This window comes from Capra hircus, chromosome 3 (genome assembly GCF_001704415.2).
Source record: "Capra hircus breed San Clemente chromosome 3, ASM170441v1, whole genome shotgun sequence".
Lineage (NCBI taxonomy): Eukaryota > Metazoa > Chordata > Mammalia > Artiodactyla > Bovidae > Capra > Capra hircus.
In genome coordinates this window covers 95,325,316-95,345,344 of record NC_030810.1, presented here as the reverse complement: position 1 = coordinate 95,345,344, position 20,029 = coordinate 95,325,316, and the positions used below count along the sequence as shown (strand labels likewise).

Here is a 20,029-nt window from a genome sequence, read left to right as displayed (position 1 = left end):
TTATGGCAGAAAGTGAAGAGGAACTCAAAAGCCTCTTGATGAAAGTGAAAGAGGAGAGTGAAAAAGTTGGCTTAAACATTCAAAAAATGAAGATCATGGCATCTGGTCCCATCACTTCATAGGAAATAGACGGGGAAACAGTGGAAACAGTGTCAGACTTTATTTTTCTGGGCTCCAAAATCACCACAGATAGTGATTGCAGCCATGAAATTAAAAGACGCTTACTCCTTGGAAGGAAAGTTATGACCAACCTAGATAGCATATTAAAAAGCAGAGACATTACTTTGCCAACAAAGGGCCATCTAGTCAAGGCTATGGTTTTTCCTGTGGTCATGTATGGATGTGAGAGTTGGACTGTGAAGAAAGCTGAGCACCAAAGAATTGATGCTTTTGAACTGTGGTTTTGGAGAAGACTCTTGAGAGTCCCTTGTACTGCAAGGAGATCCAACCAGTCCATTCTAAAAGAGATCAGTCCTGGGTGTTCATTGGAAGGACTGATGCTGAAGCTGAACTCCAGTACTTTGGCCACCTCATGCAAAGAGTTGACTCATTGGAAAAGACTCTAATGCTGGGAGGGACTGGGGGAAGGAGGAGGAGGGGATGACAGAGAATGAGATGGTTGGATGGCATCACCGACTCAATGGACATGAGTTTGAGTGAACTCCTGGAGTTGGTGATGGACAGGGAAGCCTGGCGTGCTGCAAATCATGGGGTCGCAAAGAGTCTGACGCAACTGAGCAACTGAACTGAACTTAACTGACAGCCCCAGCAAACTTGGTTATATAGTTTCATAGTTCATAGAAGATAAGCAGTGGAGAATTTTTGTGGTTTGGGGTTTTCTTTTCTAATTTGACTGTATAACAAAAGTCAGAAACTGGCAGCCACGGGTTCCATTCAGCCCACAGACGTGTTTGCATGTCCTGCATGGTGTTGGCTTGCACAGCTGTGTTTGTTGTTTTTTATATCTGAGTCTTCCTCTACCATACAGTGACATGTAGCTGAAGGTAATTAGCAGCTGCCCCTCCAGGACTGCCATGGACAAAAGGGTCCATCAAAGCCCCCAACATCTCCTGGTCCTTACAGTCTGTTGTCACTCATTTTGTGGGTGGCCTCTTACATTAGGGTTGCCAGATTTAACAAATAAAAATACAGAAGACCTAGTCAAATTTGAATTTCAGAGAAACAACAAATTTTTTTTTATTGTGAGCAAGTTCCAAAATAACGAGGAGCATGCTTATACTAAAACAACTGTCATTGCGTCTCTGAAATTCCCATTTGACTTGATGTCCTACACTAGTAACCCTACATTGTAGCATTTGAATTTCTAACCTCTGGTGTGAGGGAACAATCAGTGAACAGGTAAATGCACAAGTTGCCCAATATTGAAGGATAAACCAAACGTATTTTTCAAACAGACAAGCAGATGCAGGAATCAACAGTCTTGCGTGTTACAGCTGCCCTGACCCATTGATAGTGGTGATCCTAAGTCATTGGTCCCCAAAGTACTTCCTAAAGCACTAGTCTATGACATGGTTCCAGAGGAAAATGAGTTTTATAACAAAATAAGTTTGGATACTGCTGCATGATGCCTTGTTTTCTTAGACAGCCACAAGGTACATGAACTAATTAAGGGTTCAGAAAAGTCCTAAAGTAATGAAACATATTTAACCTTGTATAAATCAGTATTTCCTAAACTCATATAACCATGGGATATGGAACCTTCCTTCCTTTTTTTATCTCCTGTTAACATTTTGCTGAGACCATGTTGTGGAATAACCTCTGAGAATCACTGCCCAAATTATCAAACAACCATCATATTGTATTCATATCCTTGGATTCAGACCCTAAGATATCTTTTTAAAAACACAATTTCAATAAGATATTTACTTTTGGGGAGTTTTGGTGCTTCAGATGTGAAGAAACTCATATAGAACACTGATTCCCCTGATGATGTGGGACAGATGAAGAGTTTGCCACATTTTACGTTTTGATTCTAAGATGTGTGTTTTCTAGACGGATATTTCATAGAGCTACCTGGTTTCCTGTGATATTATAACTTGGTCATGGAAATTCTAGTAAACATTTGGGAAGCTAAATATAGGCTCTTAGAAAACATCTCAGATGAGTAAGTGAGGGCTGGTTGTGTGTTGTGCTGTCAAGAAGTGAGGATAAAAGCTAAATCCATCTATTTTTAAAGTTGCAGCCCACCTAACTGATCTGTTTAAGCAATCTTTGGCTAATGCTATGGAATGTCCACCAGAAACCTTTGAGACAGATTTCCTTGAAAAGAAATTAAGGTAAGCTGATCCAATAATGTGTTCTAATCAGTATTAAGGAAATGAGGAGGAAAGGGGGAGATAAGAGTATAATACTGAGGGTGATTGCTACTGCTAGCTCACTTCAGTCGTGTCCAACTCTGTGCGATCCCGTAGACGGCAGCCCACCTGGCTCCGCTGTCCCTGGGATTCTCCAGGCAAGAACACTGGAGTGGGTTGCCATTTCCTTCTCCAGTGCATGAAAGTGAAACGTGAAAGTCAAATCACTCAGTTGTGTCCAACTCTTAGCGACCCCATGGACTGCAGCCTATCAGGCTCCTCCATCCATGGGATTTTCCAGGCAAGTGTACTGGAGTGAGGTGCCATTGCCTTCTGAGGGTGATAATATCTAGGAATTCTCAGCCTTTCATCTTCCACGCTGTTAACAATTTATCCTGGGAGGATGGTTTTTCTTCTGTTGTCTGTAAACTGAGAGCGTGGCCCTTTTTCATCATATTTTTCCTTTCCTTTTACACAGGCACACAGAGACGACAAAGCACTGGAAAGAAAAGTTAGCTCAAAAGAGGTAATTCTACCCTGAAGTCTACATAAGCATGGGAAAGGCCCAGTTTTGTGGAGTCATAGAATTTTAGGATGGGATGGTTTGCAAGGTCCTACCATCTAGGCTCCCCCTGTTCTTAAAATCTCTGCTAATACATTTCTGCCCAATGGTCATTCATTGTGCAATGATGCTGTAATCTTTTGAGGAAACCCATTTGAACATTAGGTAGATCGTCTCTCTGTCATAAGCAAGAAAGCTCTCTTGTATTCTCTGTGCTTTGGTAATTCTAATATATTGATAAATATTCTGGAACTTAATGTAGAGCATAGTCATAAACTCGCAAGAGTTCTTATAATGCATGTGAGAAATGTACTCTAAGCATTATGTATGCTGGCTTCCTTTCAGTCTTAGCTGAGAGTTCCAACCCCAGCCCTCTCGCCCTAAAGAAAAGAAACCAGATATATTTATTGGGTATACAGGAGTACATATTGTACCATTGCACACATTTGCATGGCTGCTCTCCAGAATGGCTCCCAGGATGAATATGCTTCTTAATAAAAACGTCTGGGTTGTGGAATGTGTTGGAGAAGTGGTGAGATATAAGACCTTAGGTCTCATGGGCCACCCCCCTATAAAACTAGAAGATATGTACTGTCCTATAGAATATCCCTGAAAGGATTTCCCAGAGCCTGGTGACAGAGTCTGTGGGAAAGGAGATTAAGAGGTTAGGGGACAGTATAAGATGAACTTCCTTTCCATTATGTGCTCTTTTCTACTTATGTACACGTGCATGCGTTATCCATTCATTTAAATTTTTTGAAACATTAACATTTTGAATTTTAACCTAGATAATGGCAAGCCAACAAAAGTTTTTGAAGAAGAAAGTGTAACATGGAATTGGATATGTGTCCTAGAAAAGAGAAGGGCTAACAACATGGAAAATGGGTGGGAGATGAGGGTGAAGGAAGGAAAAAGTTTCCAGGATATAGAAGATGGTCAACAAATGACAGATGCTGTGGAAGAACTGGAAAGGAAAATGAAAAGAGGAATTTGGGCTTATCAGTTAGAAGGTTTATTGATTTCTTTTGTGAAAACAGTTTTAAGAGAGTGGTAAGCAGTAGCTAGTCTGCCATAGATTGGTGAATGAATCCATTGAGGCAGTAGAGATTTAAAGAGAAATTCAAGTTGTTTAATATGACAATTTTCATTCAGCCAGTATTTCTAGAGAGGCTGTCTAGTATAAGAGAAAAAGCACTAGTCTTAAAGGCAGCAGACCTAGAATCAGCTTCCATTTGATTATCTGCAGACTGTATGATGCCAGCTGGCTATTTTACTTCAGTAAAATTGACTTCAGGATTTCAGTTTGCTTATCTATAAAATGAGGATGATTAGATTGCCTAATGTCTAAGACTTCTGTCAGTTCACTAACTGCTGACTTGCATGGGCACTAATCAAGATCACTGGCTCAAGGGCGTACTACCTGGGTTTTAATACAGACGTCACCTCTTACTGGTGACGTGATTTAGGGTAGGTTACTTAACTTCTATGTGGGCTTCCCTGATAGGTCAGTGGTAAAGAATCTGCCTGCAGTGCAGGAGACCTGGGTTCTATCCCTGGGTTGGGAAGATTCCCTAGAGAAGGAAATGGCAGCCCACTCCAGTATTCTTGTCTGGGAAATGCCATGGACAGATGAGCCTGGCAGACAACAGTGCATGGGGTTGCAATAAAAGTTAGAAACAACCTAGCGACTAAAACTCACATGCACATTTATTTAACTTCTATATGCCTTGATTTTTTTGACCAATAAAATGTAAATGTAAAGTACTTTGCAAACTTTTCCTGGGATGCAATCAGCACTGAAAAATGAAAATTATTTCAGATAGGGTTAGGTTCAGCTACATTTAACAAACAACCCCCCAATCAGTACTTTTACAAGAAAGAAGTTTATTTTTCCTAAGGTAAAAGAAGTCAGAGGTGGGTAATCCCTGGCAAGCAGTGCCACAACACCATCAGGAACGAACATTCTTTTCTTTTTTCTGCTTCATCATTCTTGGCACGTGATTTCCATCCTCAAGTTTGCTTCATAGTTGCAAGATGACCGCTGCAACTACAGCCATTTCATTCATATTCTAAATAGTAGGGGAAGAGTTGAGGCAAGGACAAAGGGAAAACCTTCCAACTGAGACCTCTCTGAAAGCTTTCTGAAGTCCTACCCAGTGACTTCAGTTTGCATCTTACTGGCTATCCGTATATTTATGGAAGGCTGGGAAGTATACCTTTTAGCTTTTTTAGTTAGACCATTGCCTTCCCCCCAATACAGGTTCTAATATTGGAAAGATAACTAGCAGGATTCTTGTGATTGTTTTTATTTTACTTTGTGATCATTAATCTTATTATTCATAAGCCACCAAGTTTCCATGTTTATTACCATTGCTACTGAAATTTTGGAAATCAGTAGAATCTAACTATCAAACTTCAGAGAACTGGAAAGACAGGCAAAAAGGTCAACATGTGATTTGTAGCCTTCTGAGATCAACTGTAAAACCAAACAACAAGCTGGTGTCATTATTTCCTAGCTTACTTGAAAGTCTAATTTCCAATGTAGGAAGTGTGACCAGTTCTAGAAGAAGCAGAAAACGAACTAAAACAATTTGACAGAAAAAAATGCCTGAGTTAATTCTTATCAGTTTTACTGTTTGGGAACTGTACTTTCTGTGGGATTTAGAGCTGAAACACAAGCAAATAACATTTTAAAATATTCTTTGTCATCTTTTGCATCATTGTGGAAATATCTACCAGGAAGGAAATTGAAAAAACACAGAACTATCTAAAGGAAATTAGGAGCAAAGCAATATCACCCTACTTCAAATCTGAACTGAGCAAGCTTTATCAGTCTCAGGTAACTGAATGTAATTGAATGAGTCCTCATAAGAATTGGTACAATGCCTACACTGTTAATGTAACCTACCTGTCGTGATGTTGTTTCTTCCCTGCTTCAACCATCAACCCAACTGACTAGCCCATACTCTTCAAGTCCATGCTTTCACAAGCATATGAGAAGCAGGTTCTTTGCCAATGTATTACTATAGCTCCACCTCCCTGCCTTGCATTAGCACTATCAATTACATTCTCCCACCTCTATTTTAAGCCCTTTTGGGGGATTGAATTCTCCCTATTGATGACTACCCTCTGATAAATCCCATTTTGAAATTTTTATTCTATTAAAATGTCCTCACTCATCAGCTGCTGAAGCAACACTAAGAGATTATAAATTCTGGGAAGTCCATGGAAGGAGAACATACTTCACCTCTTCTATGAAATCTTGAAACTCTAAAGCAAAAGGAGGATTGTTTTTCACGTGTTCAGAACTCCCTGTGCTTCTGTGAAAATTCCAAATGCTATTATTTACCACAGGTGGCCTGACAAGAAAGTATGGGAAATTATGGAGAACAAAATCTAGAATTAAGTTACTCTTCTGAAAAACTTGTAGTTTACAAACCTTTTCCCCAGAGCCCTAAAACACATGCTTTAATCTCTGCTCACCAACTCAGTGTGCTTATAGCAGTTGCCTTTCGGCCATGAGTTAAGTCTAAAATAAGTCTTTGGTTTTTCCTTTAAGTTTAATTATCTGGACACCCTTTCCAAAAACTTGCCTCCTTTTACAAAGAAAGATGAGGATGCAAGCAAAGAAGCCGCTCAAGATACATCCAGTCTTCCTCCAGGTGTGTGTTCATGTAGCTCTTATTCCTGCTCACATAGAACATAGCCAGTTTCCTACCACTTTTTGTCTCAGTAATAGCTAATTATATAACCCACTGTGACCTATGTATTACAGATTTGGCTGAGTTATACGAGGAAGCTAAGCTGTAAATAAAATTTAGTTTTCATCCTGTATGCTTAAAATTTGCCTAAAAGTATTGAGAAGACCCGACTAAACATAAAAATCATGGGAGTATTGAAAGGTTGTTGGAGAATGGGGCATTCATGTGGTCTCAAAGTATCACCTCGCATTTTGCCTACTAATTATAAGGTGAATGAATGGAGGAAGGTGGCACTTCAACCTTAATCAGGTGATCAAGCTCCTACCAGTTGCAAGACCACCTAGCATTAAGTGTTTTCTCATATAGCACAATACAGAGTTCCTAGGACCTGTGTAGAATTCTTGTCAAAAATCTTTAGCCGGAATTTCATCAAAAGGAAAAAAAGCCAAGAAATCCAGAATGTAGACATTTTATAAGACAACTGATGAACTCTTCAAAGAAGTCAATGTCAGTTTAAAAATGTTAAAAGATGAGGTGATTGCTCTGTATTAAAAGAGACAAAAGAGACGTGAAAACTACTTGTAATACATATATTTTAGATGCTGGATTGAGAAAGAAACAGCTATAGAAGATATTTCAGAGCAGTTAGCTGAGTCTGATTTAGGGACCGTATGAAAGGGTATTGTGGGATTACTGTAAGTTTTCTTGGGTATGGTGATGGTGTAGTAAACATGTAGTGGACATGTCTTCATTTCAGGAGATGCATGTTGAAGAATTTAGGGATGAAATGAAATTTAGTTGTTCTCTTGAATAAACTGGGTTGTTAAAATAACCAGACAGAGGGATTTTCTGCTGTACAATGCAATACCACGAGCTTGGATGCCTGGAATGAGGACAGCCAAGGAAAACACCTGATTACCGCAGCATTTGCAAAGCAAAGATTAAGGCTGGAACAAGGACTCGCAGACATGATGGAGCCCAGTCAGGGATGAAGGCACCCTGGGCAGACGACACTAACCAGTCAAGCCTATCTTTCCATTGAAAGGGGGCCAAGGCCACAATATTTTCAGCATGGTCCTTCAGGCAGTTGCCACCATTGAACTAGGGTTGGCACACACACAAGTTCAAATGTATTTGCATCCCCAGTCCTTGAAATAAATATATTTAAAATTTGTTTCATATTGCACTGATTTCTTAGAGCACATTTTAATACAGAGCTACATTTTCAGGGTAATAAATGGACTTAAGATTGGAAACTTTTTTAAAAAAGAAATGACAATTCAGTTACTCTTGCCAGGTAAAAGTAGATTGAATTACCTGGTCTCTGTTTCATAACTCAAGATAACAACTACTCTCTGGTCATAAGGCCCAGAAAGAACCAGCTAGCTCCTTGGGAGTGAGTCTTACAGAGACTATCCTGTTTGTTAATGGCAAACATTGTATCATATAATGAAAAATCCTGGCTCTTAATGGCTTGCTTCCATTTACTCTCTTTAAAGAGGGTAGGGGGAAAGCACCTTGTTCATTGAAATACAAACATTAGTAGTCATTGTATCACTGTCCAAAGTATCACTTTAAATTATTTGTTTGGGTTTTTTTATTTCAGATTTCCAGAAAAATGAAGTTTCAAAACAGGAATCCTCAGATATACTTAGTGTTTCAAAATCAGAGAACCTTGAAGATACCAAGGAGCCTGCTAGCCAAAAGCAAACTGAAAATTTAACAGTATCTATCAAAGGTATGGCAGTCTATTGCTTTATCTCACTGCTTCTGAAAACTGAACATCATGTCTTTTTGGAGTACAGGAAATGGCCCTCGGGGCATGGTTGGCAGTTACAGAAAAAAATCCTAGTGGGTCATGGGTCGTGAACCTGCAGGACTTTGTAAGGCTTCTTAGCACATCAGAGTATCTCAAAAAATATTTTGAGAATGACTACAAGTCCCAGATTGAAGGTAAGAAATGACAAATTTTTGAGATTTGTTATTTTATTTCTTCAATTTATTTTGATTCATTTATTATTTTATGCCTCGTGGTTCTAAGAATTTGTGTGATTTACTGAAAGTCAGGAACCTAGTAGCTGAGCCATGAGTGGCTTGGTAGTTGGACTTAGATTTACCTATGATTTCAATACTTCTTTGGGCTGCAGGTGCTGGAAGAGAAACATCTGTCTTACACAGCGTGTCATCTTATTGGGGTAGCGGAAACTCAAGTGTGGAATACTACAGAGTAATAGCTAGTTCCTGTGGAGTCATGTTACACTGATTTCACTGAAGTCAGCTGAACTAAATATGATTGGGAAAGAAGGAAAGGAAGGGAGAAAGAGAGAGAGGGAGAAAGGAAAGGAAGGAAGGAGGGATAATTTAAATGGTATAGATAAATTTGCACTCCCTGATTCCTGTGGGCATGTTCCATTTTGAAAGTGAGGTGAGGATCAGCTGATGGGTCTTAGTTACCTCTTACAGAAGCAACATCTTGCTTCATCTATGAGTCAGAACTAAGAGCTTTACTTTATGCAAGTCCTTTTGCTTTCCTGACTCTAATCTTATGTCTCTTGTGAGGGTTGTTCATTTAGGAGGTGACTTACTCATTGCCCCCTAGAGACAGGAATGCAACCCACTCCAGTATTCTTGCCTGGAGAATTCCATGGACAGAGAAGACTGGCAGCCTACTGTTCATGGACTGGCAAAGAGTCAGACATGACTGAGTGACTTCCACTTCACTCACTCAATGTCAGGCACTGTTTTAGGCATGGGAATACAGCAATTAAGCTAACGTCATATGCAGCTGAACATACTATGAGCGGACCTAGACAATAAGTAAACAAATAAGTTCAGATAATATTAAGTGGTGTCACATAATGTAACAGCATAATGTATGGAGAGTATCTGGGGAGAGAGATACCACTCAGTTAGCAGGTTAGAAGGCCCATCTGTGAAGGGACACTTGAGCTGAGACAACAGAGACAAGAGGGAGGCAGCCATGCAAAGACTGAGGGAAAGGAATATTCCAGGAAGTGGGAACAGCAAACATGAAGGACCTTAGAGGAGAAGACATAGAAATAAAAAGAAGGCACGGCCCTGGAAGAAAATGGGCATTGGAACAGCCAGAGGAAGATGAGGTCAGAGAGAGGGACTGCAGTAAGATCCCGTGAGGAGTTTTGAGTTTTATTCTAAGAGGTGAAAGTGGAAATGGCTCAGTCGTGTCCAACTCTTTGCAACCCCATGGACTATACAGTCCATGAAATTCACTAGGCCAGAATGCTGGAGGGGGTAGCCTTTCCTTTCTCCAGGGGATTTTCCCAACCCAGGGATCGAACTCAGGTCTCCCATATTTGCAGGTGGATTCTTTACCAGCTGAGCCACAGAGCCCAGGAATACTGGAGTGGGTAGCCTATCCCTTCCCCAGCGGGTCCTTCTGACCCAGAAATCAAACCAGGGTCTCCTGCTTTGCAGGTGGATCCTTTACGGAGCTATCATTCAGAGAGAAGTTGTAGTCAAACCCCACCAGAAGGTTTTGAGCAGCAGGGTCATTACATGACAAGCTTATGTTTTAAAAAAGATCCCTCTGGCAACTGTGTGGACAGTGGCTCATGAGAAGGGAAAGGGGAGGACTGGAGAAAATGGAAGCAGGGAGGAAGCAACAGAGGATATTTGTGAGCGTGGACAGAGATCTGGACTAGGGGCTCAAGGCAGAGGTGGTGAGAAGCAAATTAATTGGAAATATATCCAGTGTATATATATATATATATGTGTGTGTGTGTGTGTGTGTGTGTGTGTGTGTGTGTGTGATCAGAGGTTGAGCCAGCAGGGCTTGCTTGTTGATCAGATGTGGGGCTGAAACAGAAGAAGAATCAAGGGGATTCCTGGGTTAACCAATGTGACCAGTTGCGAGGCTGAGCATTGGTAGTTGCAACAAGTTTCCAGGTGGTGTTGATGTCACTGATACAGAATCATGCGTTGACGACCACTGCCCTATGGCAAACTCTGGAATGTAAAATCAGGCAGAGGAGGAGCCAGTTAAGGCAACTACGAAGAGAAAGCCAGCAACATAGGCGAAAAATGGGAACGCGAAAATCACTGACTGTTTTGAATATATTAAATGCCCCTGAAAAGCTGAGGAAGATAAAAAATAACCGTGGAATTGGATACGATTGTGGTCACTGGTGATCTAGACAGGAGAAGCCCCAAGGAACAGAGGAGACCGAAGCCGATTGGAGCCGCTCTGTATAGAATGGCTAAGGAGGAACCAACAGCAGCAGCAGGAATGGATAGCTGGAACCAAGAGCTTTGTTGAAAAAATAAAGAAGAAAGACTGCAGGTGGAGGGAGCTGTGTTACTAAGTGAGAGGTTTTCGGTTTTGTTTTAAATTAGACATAGTAGGGACTTCCCTGGTGGTCCAGTGGCTAAGACTCTATGTTCCCAATGCAGCGGTCCCAGATATGATCCCTGGTCACAGAGCCAGATCCTGCATGCCACAGCAAAGAGTTTACTTGCCTCAACTAAAGATCCCATATGTGGTAATGAAGATCCTGCGTGCTGCAACTAAGACCCAGCACAGCCAATTAAAAAAAAAAAAACACTTTTAATTAGACATACTAGTAGAACATGTTGATTTGCTAAATGATGATAATTCTGCATCAAGAGAGAACTTACGATGCAGGAGAAGGGAACATAATTGCAGGACAGCAAAGTGTAAAAAAGCTGAGAGACCATGACCTTTGGGGCAGACCCTGAGTCAAAGCTATGGTTTTTCCAGTCATATATGGATGTGAGAGTTGGACTATAAAGAAAGCTGAGTGCCAAATAATTGATGCTTTTGAACTATCGTGTTGGAGGATACTTTTGAGAGTCCCTTGGACTGTAAGGAGATCCACCCAGTCCATCCTAAAGGAAATCAGTCTTGAATATTCATTGGAAGGACTGATGCTGAAGCTGAAGCTCCAATAGTTTGGCCACCTGACGTGAAGAACTGACTCATTTGAAAAGACCCTGACGCTGGGAAAGATTGAAGGCGGGAGGAGAAGGGGAGGACAGAGGATGAGGTGGTTGGATGGCATCACCGACTCAATTGGCATGAGTTTGAGTAGACTCCAGGAGTTGGTGATGGACAGGGAAGCCTGGTATGCTGCAGTGCATGGAGTCAAATAGAGTCGGACACGACAGGGCAACTGAACTGAACTGAATGACAGAGTTGACCTTGGATGTGAGTAGGGTCACCTCATCCACAGTGAAAGGAGAGAGGAGAAAGAATACAGGTACATGGGCAGGAGGGTTGTGGGTCAGTATTGGGAAGGTGAACGAGTGTGACGTCAAAGGAGTGGACGTAATGAGAGCACAGAAACCTGTTCCAGAGAAACAGGAAAGCAAAGCAAGAAGGTGCGACTCATTGGTTAAAGTGACAGTGTCTGTTGACTGGAGCTCTCAGGAGGTCAAATAATTGCTCAGCAGATATGATAGAGTAATAAGATGGTGATCTAGAGAGGGAGGCTTAAAACAGAGGTCTGAAAAGTGGTCAAATGATTGGTGTTGGCAAGGGCAAAGATATGACCCTGGGAGTTTCTGAGGTGGAGAAGAGGAAAAGATGAAGAAACAGGGTGATGGAAAAATCAGAGAGGACAGAGTTATCCGGGGATGTCACCAAGAGAGATGAAGGGGAAGACCAACTAAGGTGTTGGAACTGCAGTGAATCAAGGGAATGTTTGAGGTAGTCAGTGATTGGCAACTACTTGGAGATGTCATAGGTATTATTAATAATAAAATAGTCTGATGGCATGAGCTTCAAAAGAATGGGAGTGATTGAAGGAGGAAAAAAATGTTTTGAAACTAAAGAAAAACCTACAGCACCCCTTTTGTTGCTGTTCAGTCATTCAGTCATGTTGGACTCTTTGAGACCCCAGGGACTGCAGAATGCCAGGCTTTCCTGCCCTTCACCAACTCCCGGAGCTTGCTCAAACATGTCCATTGAGTCGGTGATATCATCCAACCATCTCATCCTCCGTCATCCCCTTCTCCTCCTGCCTTCAATCTTTCCCAGCATCAGGGTCTTTTCCAACGAGTCAGCTCTTCACATGAGGTGGCCCAAGTATTGGAGCTTCAGCTTCAGCATCTGTCCTTCCAATGATTATTCAGGGTTGATTTCCTTTAGGATTGACTGATTGGATCTCTTTGCAGCCCAAGGGACTCTCAAGAGTCTTCCCCAACATGACACTTCAAAAGCAACAGTTCTTTGCACTCAGCATTCTTTATGGTCCAACTCTCACCTCCATACATGACTACTGAAAAAAACATAACTTTGACTATATGGACCTTTGTTGGCAAAGTAATGTCTCTGCTTTTTAATATGCTGTCTAGGTTTGTCGTAGCTTTTCTTCCAGCACCCCTACATACTGAAATACTTGAACTAATAGAGACAATGATGTGATTCCACTATAAGTGGTAAATTAAATTTTAATATAAACAATAAAGTTTAAAGAAGTTCAGAGTAGGAAGAGATTAACACAAGCAGCGGGGAAAGTTTTATGGGAGAGGTGGTCTTAAAGAATAAATAGAGTTGCGTAGATTTTAAGATTAAAAATGGAATCACCTGAGACAGCCCTCATTTCACTTGAGGAAACTGAAACCTAGAGAAAGTCAAGCAACATTGAAAATCTGGGACTCTGCCAAGGCCAGAAAATGAGTTTTTTGACTCCGAATTCTCTGTAGTTTATTATACTGCCCTCCAGATGTAGGGAACAGAAAAGAGTATTTTATACTGAAAAAAAAAAAGAAGAAAGGAAAGAATGTGTTCAAAGCTTGAGTAGAAATGAACTGGAAACAAATGTAAGTAGATTATTCTTATTTGATAATAGTACAAGAAATGCTTGGAAAATACGGTAGAATCAGCTAGAGGAGATTTAGATTTGATGATATAAAAATGAATTTGACAGCATTCACTGTGATAACACTGTGAAAAATCCTATGGTGACATAAACCAGTTTCAGGGGCTGTGGGCCAACTGTGCAGCCTTCTCCAGACTGCAGGAGGCATGTTCTGGGCTTGGCACCAGGCCCTTGAGAGCTGATGGCACTCTCTCATCCCAGCCCCACGTTCAGTGACACCACATTGAGAGCTTGAGTCAGCCACAGTGAGAAATCAGCAAATGCCACAAATGTGCAAAGTATACCAAGTAGGACAGTTTTTCTCCAGGGAGGCAGTTGTTAAGCTCTTTTCCAGCACACCAGCAGCAGCAGGGAGGGCTTGGGTGTATTCCCCTCCCACACTTAAGGGGCCCCTCCCTCTGTGGCTGGCTGCCTTCAGGGCAAAGGGTTGGAGCTCAGGAGAGGTGGATTGTGGGCTGCCCCTCTCAGTCAGTTCAGTCGCTCAGTCGTTGTCCAACTCTGCAACCCCATGAACTGCAGCATGCCAGGCTTCTCTGTCCATCACCAACTCCCAGAGGTTACTCAAACTTATGTCCATAGAGTCGATGATGCCACCCAACCATCTCATCCTCTGTCATCCCCTTCTCCTCTTGCCTTCAATCTTTCCCAGCATCAAGGTCTTTCCCAATAAGTCAGTTATTTGCACTGAGTGGCTAAAGTATTGGAGTTTCAGCTTCAGCATCAGCCCTTCCAATGAATATTCAGGACTGATTTCCTTTAGAATGGACTGGTTGGATCTCCTTGCTGTCCAAGGAACTCTCAAGAGTCTTCTCCAACATCACAGTTCAAAAGCATCAATTCTTCAGCACTCAGCTTTCTTAATGGTCCAACTCTCACATCCATACATGACTACTGGAAAAACCATAGCTTTGACTAGACAGACCTTTGTTGACAAAGTAATGTCTCTGCTTTTTAATATGCTGTCTAGGCTGGTCATAGCTTTTCTTCCAAGGAACAAGCATCTTTTAATTTCATGGCTGCAGTCACCATTTGCAGTGATTTTGGAACCCCTCAAAAATAAAATTTGTCACTGTTTCTATTGTTTCCCCATCTATTTGCCATGAATTGATGTGACGGATGCCATGAGGCCCCTCTCAGCCTCTGCTCAGAACTGGCTCAGCCACTTAGACACACATTTGTGGGTCAGAGCAAGTCCTAAGGCCGAGCTTAGAGTCAGTGGACAAAGAAATGAGCCCCACCTACAGGGAAGCCATGCTCAGAGACGACGTAAATAAAGCCATGCTCTGAGGGGAAGTAAAAAAAATAAAAACAACATTATTGTGCATAAATACTGCGGTTGACTTCAGCATAGAAACAGGGAGGGAACCATTATTGGTTCTTCAGTTGTGTGAAGTCTGGCCACAATTTCAGATGATACCACTAGTTGGACCATCCCAGCTGTTCAAATACTAAAATTCCTCTGTATCAGTTGATGACCAGCTGCTGCTTCAAGCCCCTCAAATACCCCCTCTTCTATCCCCATCTGTACGAAGCCCTAGGTAGGCTCAGTGAATAGTAATTCATCTATTATGGGTGGTGGTATTGCGTTCGATGCCTGGGTTGGAAAGATCCCCTGCAGAAGGGAATAGCTACCCACTCCAGTATTCTTGCCTGGAGAATTCCATAGACAGAGGAACCTGGCAGGCCCCAGTCCATGGGGTCACAAAGAGTTGAATACAACTGAGCGACTGAAACACACCTGGTAAAAAGCAGAGCTAAGGCTCACCTAACTCCTTATATGATAACTATGACTTATATACTGACAATGACTTATATATAATTATATGTCTTATATAATGACAGGTATCTAATATGACTTATATAATAACTTATGTAAAGGCTCTACCTCACCCCTCATATAATAACTGTGTTACAGTAAGCATGCTTTTTTTAAAAAAAATTTTATTGGAGTGTAGTTGATTTATAATGTTATGTAAGTTTCAGGTTTTTATAGCAAAGTGAATCAATTATACATATACATATGAAAGTTAAAGTGTTAGTCCCTCACTTGTGTCTGACTCTTTACAACCCCATGGACTCAGGATACTCCATCCATGGGATTTCCCAGGCAAGAATACTGGAGTGGGTTGCCATTCCTTTCTTCAGGGGATCTTCCCAACCCAGGGATTGAACCCATGTCTCCTGCATTGAAGTTGGACTCTTTACCATATAAGCCACCAGGGAAGCCCAACATAACATATATCCACTCTTTAATTTTTCAATCATTGATTTATTTATTTTTGGCCGAGCTACAAATAGCTTTTAGTTCCTCTGCCAGGGATTGAACCCACGCCCCCTGCAGTGGAAGTGTGGAATTCTAACCACTGGACCGAAGTCGCAGTGACATGCTCTTTAACCCCTCTATATCTTCCTGTTTTCTCTTCTATAAAGAGGATAAAATGTTATATACATCACAGTGTTGTGAGGATTAAATTTAATATATGTAAAATGCTTACAGCAGTGCCTAACTCATGAGAAACTCCATATCAGCATTTACTATTAATAATAATAGAATGAACGATTGTTTGGTCCCCATCAGACTGATAAAATGCATTCCTATAAGACAGAAATATGCATATGGTAAGAAATACAAACAAGGTGCATCAGGCCATCATGATTGCTGTCTATGTAGGCAATAGAGACAAAAGAGAGTAAATATATTAGAACACTGATCAATGATCTCCATCACTGGAGATTCTGATTCTGTTCTGGCCTGAAATACAGCTTATCTGGCATGTGGCTAGGGAATCCCTATTTTTCCAGAGTCAGCCCAGGGGATTAAGATGCACAGATGAATTGGGGACACACTGGGTAGCTGTGTAGGAAAAACTCGCAACTCATACAGAGCACTTCTGTGACCAGATATGTGTGAACTTTTATTACACCAAGCAATTCTACAACACCAACTGGGTGTCCTAGAATTCAGTCCTTAAACTAACCAGAGTAGCACAGACTCTATAAGCTAAAGGCTCAGTCTCACAAGGCTCCCCATCATCCACTTCAGATGCTAATTGCAGGTCCAGGTTGTCACTTGTGCTTGTAACCAGTCAGCTATAAAGTGGGGTTCCCATGACCTCCTCTTATGCTTCCCTAATTTGCTAGAACAATTCACAGAGCTCAGATATTATTATATAATAAGGGACATGATAAATGGCACAGATGAATAGATGTAGGGAGAGGTACGCAGCTCCAGGTCTGGAATGCTTTAGCAGTGGCTTCTGTCCCTGTGGGACTGGGGTGCAGCACCCTCCTGGCATGTGCTCACCAGCTTGGAAACTCTCCAAACTCCATGCTGTAGGATTTTTGTGGAGACTTCATCATGTGGGCATAATGAACTCCATCCCCGTATCCCATCTTCTTCAGTGAGGCTGCAATTTCCAAGCTTCTCATCATGGCTTGGTTTTCCTGATGACCAGCCCCCATCCTGAAGCTATCCAGGAGCCCACCAGAAGTCACTTAATTCAGATCAGAAGAAACTGCTATCCCCCAAGAAATTCCAAGGGATTTAGGAGCTCTGTATCAGGAATCAGGAGCAAGGACCAAATATCAAAAGATGCTCCTGGTACTCTTATCATTTAGGAAATTAAAAGAGATTTGGGAACACTGTGCCAGGAACCAGGGGCAGAGACCAAGAAACATCTTCTCTTATCTCACACTATTGGGAGTGTATTCCTTGTGGACTTAGTAAGGACTCTTCAGTTTGAGAACTGAAACTCAAACTCATTGAACAACAAAACACGGGATGGGATGGTGCTTGTTAATGCTCAAATCGAAGAAAAGTAGCCCAGGGACGTGCTAGCCCAGGGATGACTGGATACATTCATGCAGGCTTTTCACGAGAGTGTTTGCATCTGATTGCCTGTCTTCCTGGGCTTTCTCCATGTTGTCACATCCCTGCTCGTCCCTGTGTGGTTTTGTCCTCTCCTACAAAGAACGAGCTATAGCCATGTGGCAGGGACATGTCCAGAGGGGTTAAAAATTCTGATTCTTCCAGACCCGTAACCCTGCGGATAAGACGGGGTCATCCCAGTTAGCTTCAGGAAACATCTTGGTCAAGGGCCTGTGTTGGCTTTGAGGACTTGAGAACGAGTGAAAAGCTGGGGCTTCCCTGGGGGCTCAGATGGTAAAGAACCTGCCTGCAATGCAGGAGACATACAGACAGACAGTGCATGGTTAACGTACATGTGGTGCTTGCCTGCAGACAGTGGACGCTCAGACGTTGCTTTCCTTCCCTTTCCTCTCTTGATGATTCAAACTCAAGAAAGGATGTTTTAAAAAGGTGACCTAAAGCACAATTTTTATTAAACCTCCTGGATATTTAGAGAAATACACGCAACTGCAGCTATGTAGAGTATCTACTTTGGCTCATTCCTTCACCAGATTTAGTGATCTGGGGGATTTAATTTCCTGGCTTAATTTATCCATGATAACTCTACCCTCTTTTCAAACGATAAACTTACTAGTTGAAACAAAGAAATTCTTAAGATTTTTATGCTCATTAGTTTTAAGAAATCTCTGAGAGTCAACATTTTATTGAACCGTACCTTGTTGATTTATAGGCAAGTCACTCGATTTCTTAGAATCTGATTTTTCTCATTTATTTAAAAAACATGATGTGAATAGCATCTGCCCTGCTTATCTCTTAGGGTTATTCTGAGAACCAATATTAGGTAAAATCTTGTTGTAAAATGTAGATCAAACAGTAGAATTAATAAAAGCCTTTATTCCTGTAAGGGAATTCCCAGGTGGTGCTAGTGGTAAAGAATCTGCCTGCCAATGCAGGAGATGCAGAAGACACTGGTTTGATCCCTGGATCCGGAAGATCCCCTAGGGTAGGAAAAGGCAACCCACTCCAGTATTCTTGCCTGGAAATTTCCATGGACAGAGAAGCCTGGCAGGCTACAGTCCATGGCGCCGCAGAGAGTACACAAGCTTTTTAAGAAGAAAAGAAAATGTCCCAAGTTAGGTTCTGTGTTCTTCTGGCCCCTGGTATGACGTTGGATGTCTTTGGAAACAATATCACATGGTGTAATTTCAGTGTTCTCTCTAACAGAACCAGAATCGTGTATGCCTCTGAAAATCCCAACCCAGTCAATGCTGCAGGATGTGGCAGGACAAGCAAGAAAACAGAAAGTGAGGCTACCTCACTACTTGCTGAGTTCCAAGCCCAAGTCTCAGCCTCTCACAAAGGTAAAACAGACTTGGAAATAAATCTGCCAGAGCCAGTTAGAGCTTTATGTATTCCTGGTTGACTGAAGTTACTGATTTCCAGCCACCATGTAACTGCTATTTGGTATACAAACTATCTCAACATGAAGGGCTTCAGGGCACACAGGGATAAACCAAGGCAGTGCTTTGCTAGAGTCAACTCGTATAGGCTCATGAGAAGAATTGGATGAGCCGCTGTTAAGCCATCACTAGCTTGTAGTTGGCAAGCTTCCATGGTGGCTCAGTGGTAAAGAACTCACCTGCAGTGCTAGAGAGTCGGGTTCAGTCCCTGTGTCAGGAAGATCTCCTGGAGAAGGAAATGGCAGTCCACTCCACTATTGTTGCCTGGGAAGTCCCATGGACAGAGGAGCCTGGATGGCTACAGTCCGTGGGGTCACAGAAAGGTTGGACATGACTTAGCGACTAAATCACAACCAGTTTGCAGTCAGTCGTGCTTGGAGTTCTCCTGCCGTAGAAATTGGCAGATGCTACTGATGAATGTTCTTTTCTTAGCAGCCCACTGCTGGCTAAGGGGATCACTTGGGCACCCTTCTCAATACTCTTAGGATAAAATCCAGATGACTTAGTGTGACTGCAAGGCATGGCTCCATTTGCTTCTTTACCCTCACGCTTTTCCAGACTCATTATACTTCCCCCATTGTGGCCTTCTATTAGTTCTTTCAAAGTACCAAACTCCTTCCTCAGAGCCTCTGAGATCCATCTCAGCTATGCTGGAAAGCTTTCCTAGAGCCCACCAACCAAGTTTTGATAGTCCTCCTTTAGAAATTTCATGGCACACTGTGTTCACTGCAGTCAGAGAATGTACTGCAATGTGTATACTTGACATGTGGTAGGAGTGCTTCTCAAACTTTAATGTACATGTGCTTTATTTAGGAACCTTGTTAAAATATAGATTCTGTCTCACTGGGTCTGCTGTGAAGCCTGAGAGTCTGCAGTTTTAACAGGCCCCCAGGTGAGGTCAATGCTGCTGACTTAGGAAATAACTGCATAGGGCAATGGTTCTCAAAGCATGATTACTTGACTGTCAGCACTGGCAATACCTGAGAACTTGTTATAAGTGCAGATTCATGGGCTCCATCCCAGATGTGCTAGTGGAGAAATTTGGGGGGTGGAGTCAGCAATTTGTTCTCAGTAGACAATGCTCCTCTGCAGACCAGGTTTCCCTTATCTTTGTAGGCCCTTCCCCTCTGCACCTAGCTATTCTCTACTCCAGAGGTCCCCAACCTCCAGAGTCTAATGCCTGATGATCTGAGGTGGAACTGATTTAATAATAATAGAAATAAAGTATGCAATAAATATAATGCG

The 20,029-nt window shown here is 41.9% G+C and overlaps 1 protein-coding gene across 1 annotated transcript in view; it reads left to right on the top strand.

Annotated features, from left to right (window-relative positions):
- Nucleotides 1–20,029, top strand: part of SPAG17 (sperm associated antigen 17) — a 242,972-nt gene that overhangs the window by 210,007 nt on the left and 12,936 nt on the right. The window contains exons 39-44 of the mRNA XM_018046513.1: nucleotides 2,198–2,297; nucleotides 2,794–2,841; nucleotides 5,617–5,716; nucleotides 6,437–6,539; nucleotides 8,185–8,316; nucleotides 18,549–18,685. Coding sequence (XP_017902002.1) covers nucleotides 2,198–2,297; nucleotides 2,794–2,841; nucleotides 5,617–5,716; nucleotides 6,437–6,539; nucleotides 8,185–8,316; nucleotides 18,549–18,685 — 620 coding nt within the window. The remainder of the gene's footprint in view (nucleotides 1–2,197; nucleotides 2,298–2,793; nucleotides 2,842–5,616; nucleotides 5,717–6,436; nucleotides 6,540–8,184; nucleotides 8,317–18,548; nucleotides 18,686–20,029) is intronic.